This window comes from Odontomachus brunneus, unplaced genomic scaffold, assembly GCF_010583005.1.
Source record: "Odontomachus brunneus isolate Ranch 3 - 2012 unplaced genomic scaffold, Obru_v1 Obru_scaffold_508, whole genome shotgun sequence".
In the NCBI taxonomy this organism is placed as follows: Eukaryota; Metazoa; Arthropoda; class Insecta; order Hymenoptera; family Formicidae; genus Odontomachus; species Odontomachus brunneus.
Window position 1 is genome coordinate 5208 of NW_022639958.1, and position 7430 is coordinate 12637.

The window sequence follows — 7430 nt, forward strand, 5'->3', positions numbered from 1 at the left end:
TGTAACATTTATTTAATATTTTTTTCGTTAAATATACATTTAGAATAATGATTTTCAAAAAAATATTTTTTCAACGTTTTTATAACATTTATTTAATATTTTTTTCGTTAAATATACATTTAGAATAATGATTTTCAAAAAAATATTTTTTCAACGTTTTTATAACATTTATTTAATATTTTTTTCGTTAAATATACATTTAGAATAATGATTTTCAAAAAAATATTTTTTCAACGTTTTTATAACATTTATTTAATATTTTTTTCGTTAAATATACATTTAGAATAATGATTTTCAAAAAAATATTTTTTCAACGTTTTTATAACATTTATTTAATATTTATATAATATTAATTTATCATTTGTAATAATGATTTTTTAATAAAAAATTTTTAAACGTTTTTATATTTTTTAATGATTTACTTTTAATTAATTATTCGTTTGAAAAAATAATTTCTGTAAACATCCTTCACACACACACACACACACACACACAAACGTTCTGTAACATTTTAAAAATATTTTTTTTATATTTTATATTCGTTTGACATAATGATTTTCATAAAAATATTTCAAATATTATTTAAACATTTTTAAAATATTTATTTTACATTAATTACTCGTTGAAAATAATAATTTCAGTTAACATTTTTTAAATGTTTCTGTAACGTTTTTAAAACGTTTATTTTATATTTATTATTCGTTTTATATAATGATTTAATAAATATTTTTGAAACATTTTTGAAACATTTTTAAATATTTAGTATACATTAATTATTTATCACAAATAATGATTGTAGACATTTTTCAAATCTTTTCGTGATATTTTAAAAATATTTTAAAATGTTTTAATATTATTTAACGAGAATGGATTAAACCTCATTTCTTTATTAAAAAAAACATGTATTACATTTGAAATAATGTTTTGTTAACGTTATAAAAATGTTTTTGTAAATGTAAAGGAAATGAATTTTGTACAAATCTTATAACGTTAAAAAACATTATTTTAAAAAATTAAATGTTTTCTAATAAAAAAGAGGAATTATTCCATTATTTTTAACATTTTGAAAATGTTTTTCCAAGATAATTTAGTTAAACATTTAATTTTTTTAAATAATGTTATTTTAAACTTTAGAGATATTAAATAAAATAGGCGAATCAACGCGCGTATTTGCTAGGTACATTATAATATACTGTGAGCACTAAGTATATATTTTATAAGCATACATTGTAAGAACATCGTAGGAATCATTGGAATCACCGCGTGCCGCTCGATCGTCAGGTTAAACAACGCAGTCAGGATGGATGAGTAACCGGCATACCGCTTCGGATCAAGCGCTGCGATCACGGCGCGACGACGAGTACGTATTGAACAAAACAACGCGACCGTGTAAGCTTATCTGAAATTTCTGGGTCGATTGGTCTTCCGAGTCAAATATCTCAAGCATGAAAACTATAATTAAAAATCTAATAAAAGTTTCTTTATATAATGTTTAGCGCGCACGTAATTTGCACCAAGTTTGATTAAAATTGGTGCAGGCAATACGGAGATCTCGAAACCTCGCCCGCTAAAAAGTCTTTTTATTTTCGCACAAGATTCTCAATTTTTTTCAGACACACGTACGCACGCACACAAGCGAATCAGTTTGTCCATCCAAGCCGCATTTGCATCGCCAAGCGATTTAGCTTCAGATCACACGTATACGCACGCACACAAGCGAATCAGTTTGTCCATCCAAGCCGCATTTGCATCGCCAAGCGATTTAGCTTCAGATCACACGTATACGCACGCACACAAGCGACGCGCATTTGCCGTCAGATTGCGTTTGTAACATATATAGGCTGCAATAAGCAACATGTTCACGAATTTACGGTAGACCAGAGGAAAAGATTTATGATCGACTATTATATGTACACCCAGAGGCAGGTGTCGTGTTCCTCGGCGGGCCCGTATACGCCTATCAAATAGTCGAAAGCAACAGCAGGCATATACGAAGGACGTACTGTACGTCTTACGTACAACGCAAGAGAAGCGTAGAAGGCACGTAGGGGAAGTGGTGGGAGACATTTCGATATTGCATCTTTATCGCACGTCGTCCGATCGAGAGAGAAAACATCAACAGACGTTACAGTTGTTAGTGATGTCCTCAATAGCTGTTTCACTCTAGTATCCATGTATTACGCTTTCCTCTTTTCTCCTTAGTAGAAATGCACGTTGTGCTGATGAATGACACCGAACGACAAAATTTAACTTTTTTGTTGTACGAATGTGAATAGTCATTTCCGATGTATTTTTGTTCGCTAAGCACAAATTCTTAGTCCAAATTTAGTTACCGCGTTACATTTTTGAAAAAAATACATCGGAAATAATAGACATATTTCGTCATTATAAGGTCATTAAGATGCGTCCGCATGTAATATTAAGATATTAAGATCTTTACAAAGAATAAATTTTGCCAGCATATGAAAAAAATCATCTGATGCTATAAACATTTCAGTAATATTGCTGCATATTCTGATGTCAATGGTAATGGAGAAAAACATTTCACAATTTGACATATCCTACGGAATGGAATAAATTTTCTTCTTCGTAAATTTCATGATAACTATCAGTATAGATATATTAGTATGTAACTATAAAGTATAGACTTTTTTTTACAATTTTAAAAAGAAGCAGATTTTTTCGCAGTTTCAACATATCTAAGGGCGCGATCCATTGCACGCTGCAAACGCTTCGAAGTCTAAGCACTTATGGCTCCTGCACACAGGACGCGGTAATGCTTGCCGCACGGCGGAATCCGCACGACAGCCAATCAATATGTTGTTTTTCCATAAGAGCTAGAAGATTATTACGGAAAGCAGCATATTGATTGGCTGTCGCGCGAACTTCCGCCGCGTGGCAAGCATTACCGCGTCCTGTGTGCAGGAGCCATTAAAGTTACCCATGCATTTCTTTTAAATCGCTTAAGACCGGGAATACAATAGGTGTAGTAAGCTTTAAACATTAAGAAATTAAACAATCCTAGTCGAATTTTACAAGAATAATCGAATGAAGTTTGCCAATTTCTTATGACTTAAAGCTTACTACACTTATTGTGTTCCCGTGCTATTTTGACGTACTGTACTAGATGGAATGAATTCTTTTCATAAATCTTATAATAAAAATTGTAATATATCGTTGTTTTCTTACAAATTAAAAAAAGTAAGAAAGAACTAATAATGTTATAAGGCTCTTATAAAAATCAATTTAACTCTAAATATAAACAGTAGGCCCTTATAGAAATATCATACTAAGAATCATTGATAATTACTTATTTTCAGTATTAAAAATACTGGATAATAAGTAATTATCAATGATTCTTAGTATGATATTTCTATAAGGGTGCATGTAAGAGCCGATTTTTCGCTGGTTCGTGTTATGTAGGTTTAATATAAAGAAACAATTAATACAAATTTTCAATTAAAGCAAGTTTTTTTTTAAGAAACTTTTTCTTGCTTCTTAAGGTAATAAATATGGAAGCGGTCCAATAATAAAGGGGTCTACAGCTTCTTGATTTCATTGACTTCTTACTTTGCTTTACGCGAAATTTGCGTCATTTATGTATTCTGTTCTGTATTCCTTTTCTACGCTGAAGAAGGTCCGAACCGAGGACCTAAACGTACGTGATATTTATAGAAAACTTGTATTAATTGTTTCTTTACATTAAACCTACATAATAGCGAAAAATCGGCTCTTACATCCTTATAGAAATATCATACTAAGAATCATTGATAATTACTTATTATCCAGTATTTTTAATACTGATAATAAGTAATTATCAATGATTCTTAGTATGATATTTCTATAAGGGCATGCCTACTGTTTATATTTAGAATTAAATTGATTTTGATAAAAGCCTTATAACATTATTAATTCTTTCTTATTTCTTTTAATTTGTAAGAAAACAACGATATTTTACAATTTTTATCATAAGATTTATGAAAAGAATTCATTCCATCTAGTACAGTATGTCAAAATAGCACGGGAACACAATAAGTATAGTAAGCTTTAAATTATAAGAAATTGGCAAACCTCATTCGATTATTCTTGTAAAAATAAACAAATACAGTTGTAAAATAACAAATATAGTTTAGAAACGTGTGGGAAACATTTTACAAACGGTTATGAAATGGTATATACGTTTAGAAAACGTGTGTGAATCCAATATGTGCTACTAGGAATATGTCCCAACTATAGATATAGAAAACAACAAATTGACATAAGACACTGACATAAAACATAACTGATTAGAAAAAAAGTTTCTTATTCAAAATATCTGAATATTACAATATTGATATTTATCACATAATTACCTGTGTAATAAATACTTACATATTCGTACTTGGTTAATTATATTGATTTTACTTCTTTTTTTAATATTTAAAACATCTGCACTTTGTTTAAGTTAACATGTACTTTTCGTTTTGTCTTTTTTTTTGTTTAGTATTTTTGTTTTAGTAGTTTTTTTGTTTAATTGATATTTATCACACAATTACTTATGTAATAAGTACATACATATATTTGGTACTTGGTTAATTATATTGATTTCACTTCTTTTTTTAATATAATTAATTTAAAATCTACATTATCTATCTAACATCTACATTTTGTTTAAGTTAACATATACTTTTTGTTATGTAGTTTTTGTTTTGGTATTTTTTATTTGGTACTTTTTTTATACGTACTCGGCATCTTTTTTTTCTTTTGTAAAGACTGTTCGAAATTATCGAGGGAGGATTTGCGAAAGTTTTAGAGTGTGTTTGACAACCTTCGGTTTCTAGCAGTTATAAGACATGAGAATATTAGGAATTAGTTTCTTTTATAAAACAATAAGAATAAATAAGTCCCCTTTTTTTTATTACAAAAACGTTTATTTTAATGTTTGAAATAATGTTTTTTTTACGTTATAAAAACATTTTTTTAACATTTAAAAAAAAGATTTTTAAACGTTTTTATCGTTAAAAAAACATTATTTTTAACATTAAAATAAATGTTTTTTTATACAAAAAGGAGACTTATCCCATTATTTTTAATGTTTTTGTAAATGTTTTCCAAATGATTTTAAAACATTTTTTAAACATTTTTTTGGGTATTCATGTAGATACTACGCGGATGTTTCAGGGTTCGTGGAATTTTAACGTAGAATCCACATCACATCGATGATCGAATCTACGTGATTTAGACTACCGTTTTTAAGTGGATATCCACTCGAATATCGCGTGGACGTCCTCTCGCTCATCCACGTGGCGTACTGTTTTTGTCAGAAAGTAACTTCTTTTTAATTTTTAACTGAGTTACTATTTTATTTGAGTAACTTTTAACGTAAACTCAATTATTTTATAACGAACTAACTTTTAACTTAACTCAGTTAAAAAGTAATTTACCCAACCCTAAAGATTTCTTTATTCAATTTGACCCATTCCACTTGCACAACACGAATATTTGGAATTTTCAGATATCCTATATGTGTTTCTTATATAAAATACTTCAATATTATAATTCTTCCTACTTTTTTTTTCATAACAGTATTCATTCCTAAAATCACAAGTCAAGATAACAATTAGCGATATATTAGATACATTTTAAACTATTTTTGTAATTGTATGCACTTATTCCTCATAAGAAAACTTTATATTTTAAATAACCTGCTGAAACAATAAAATCGAAAATTGTAGATTATAGATGCAACATAATAAAATGTCAACAGCAAATGTGTCTTTTAAATTATTTTAATAAAATCATTAGTTTATATACAATAAATTTATTTATTCTTTGCTTCACGAAGTGCCTTTCGCTCTTCTGCCCTCTTCTTTTGAGCTTTTGGCTTAAGATTATGCTTTTTAGCAAAACGCTGATTTCTGAGAAACTTCAAATCCATCTGAAAGATATAAAAAAATAATTTATTTATAGATAAAACTAGTAATACAGTAAATATTTAAATGATATGAAAAAAATCAATAAAAGAAAGATAGAAGCATTTTTTCCTTGATAAGTGTCATAATATATATATGTATTCGATAAAATTTGTCTTTTCTGCAATTCTCACAAATCTACCTATTGGATAGCAAATACGTTTTGAAGTTTAAAGCAAAAGTATTGTAATCTTTCTTACATTGGCTGTACAATATATTAATATTTATAACAAATTTTAATGGCTATATATGTCACATATATATAAATACATATGCATGTATATTTAATTATTGCTTGATAAATAACATATATTTATTACCTCTCAATAAACTTTAGAACATAATTTGCAATAGGAAATAAGACCAATAGGAAATTTTATAAAAATTATAGTTAATTATAGTAAAGTTTTATTGTAGGTGTATTACGAAACAAAAAGTATATATGTCTAACTAAAATTGACTTAAAAATATAAAAAATACATGTAGCTTAAATAGGATGATTACACATATTAGCAAAACTTACACCAAGTGTAGACTCATGTCTGTATCTCTTGGGCTTTTTTATACCATTACGGTGAGCCTTGCGGTCTAGAAAAAATAAATTTATTATAGAAGAGGAAAAGTATTGCAATAACTTAATATGAAAACTTTAATATATTTAATATATAATATTAAGTATTCTTTTAAATTTAGTGAAGATCTTAAAAATTATAAATCTAACCACATTATCTTATGTATCTAACCACATAACACATATGTCTTAAAAACATTCTATTTTTCTCAGATGCTTTTGGACATCCTTAAGATGTAATTTGTGTTATGTGGTACATTATGTTTTGAAAAACAGCTTTCAAATTTTGATGATAATTTGACTTTAAATATACTCACTTTGGTTATGATTTGTGTGATTTTTTGACTTCGCCATTTTTTAATATTATTCACTTCTATCTATAAAAAGATTCGAATATATTATCAAAACACTACAATGCAAATTGTTAAGGTTAAGATTATATGAAAATCGTCAGTAAAAATTTTTGTAAGTAAGCAAACTTATAAGATTAATATTATATTTGATAAAAAAAATTGTAATTTTAAAAATATGTAGTGTTATTACAACAGATTGACTGGATTTTTAAGTGGAAAGTTATAAAACCTGATATACTCGTACACAAACCCTCGGAAGCGGAAGTAGAAAAGAATGCCACAAAATATCTAGCGATGTTAAGGGTCTGCAAAAGCTAAAAGCAAATCCTGAATTGACTCTGGAGACCTCGTACGGTAAGAACGCGAAACACAGCCTGGTTTAGGCCTGGAACACAATACGCCGTATGTCGGAATTGGATGTCGGAATGCAGCCGATGGTTCAATAAGTACCGATCTACAATAGGTGTAGTAAGCTTTAAGCTTTAAGAAATTGTCCAATCATAGTAGAATTATAGAAAAATAGTCAATCATGATTGGTTAATTTCTTAGGGTGCG

General features: G+C 27.9%; 1 protein-coding gene across 3 annotated transcripts; it reads right to left on the reverse strand.

Annotated features, from left to right (window-relative positions):
* Window positions 1-5752: 5752 nt before the first annotated feature.
* LOC116853731 (60S ribosomal protein L29-1) lies at window positions 5753-7213 on the reverse strand. Of its 3 annotated transcripts, none has more exons than XM_032834909.1 (4): window positions 7105-7213; window positions 6840-6899; window positions 6475-6539; window positions 5753-5917 (listed from the first exon to the last, which is right to left on the reverse strand). In XM_032834909.1, exons 2-4 carry the CDS (start codon window positions 6874-6876, stop codon window positions 5801-5803), a joined length of 219 nt encoding a protein of 72 aa, XP_032690800.1. In that variant the 5' UTR covers window positions 6877-6899; window positions 7105-7213; the 3' UTR covers window positions 5753-5800. The 3 variants fall into 3 exon arrangements, with proteins under 3 accessions (XP_032690800.1, XP_032690801.1, XP_032690802.1); XM_032834910.1 differs by having other exon boundaries at window positions 7120-7208; XM_032834911.1 differs by having other exon boundaries at window positions 7066-7138.
* Between the last annotated feature and the right edge of the window lie 217 nt (window positions 7214-7430).

Excerpts from the sequence above, each read along its gene's own strand:
- LOC116853731 (XM_032834909.1), bottom strand. The coding sequence starts at position 6,876 with ATGGCGAAGTCAAAAAATCACACAAATCATAACCAAA. Across the intron at positions 6,540-6,839 it reads TCACACAAATCATAACCAAA|ACCGCAAGGCTCACCGTAAT; the intron begins GTGAGTATATTT and ends TATTTTTTCTAG. Across the intron at positions 5,918-6,474 it reads GACATGAGTCTACACTTGGT|ATGGATTTGAAGTTTCTCAG; the intron begins GTAAGTTTTGCT and ends TATATCTTTCAG.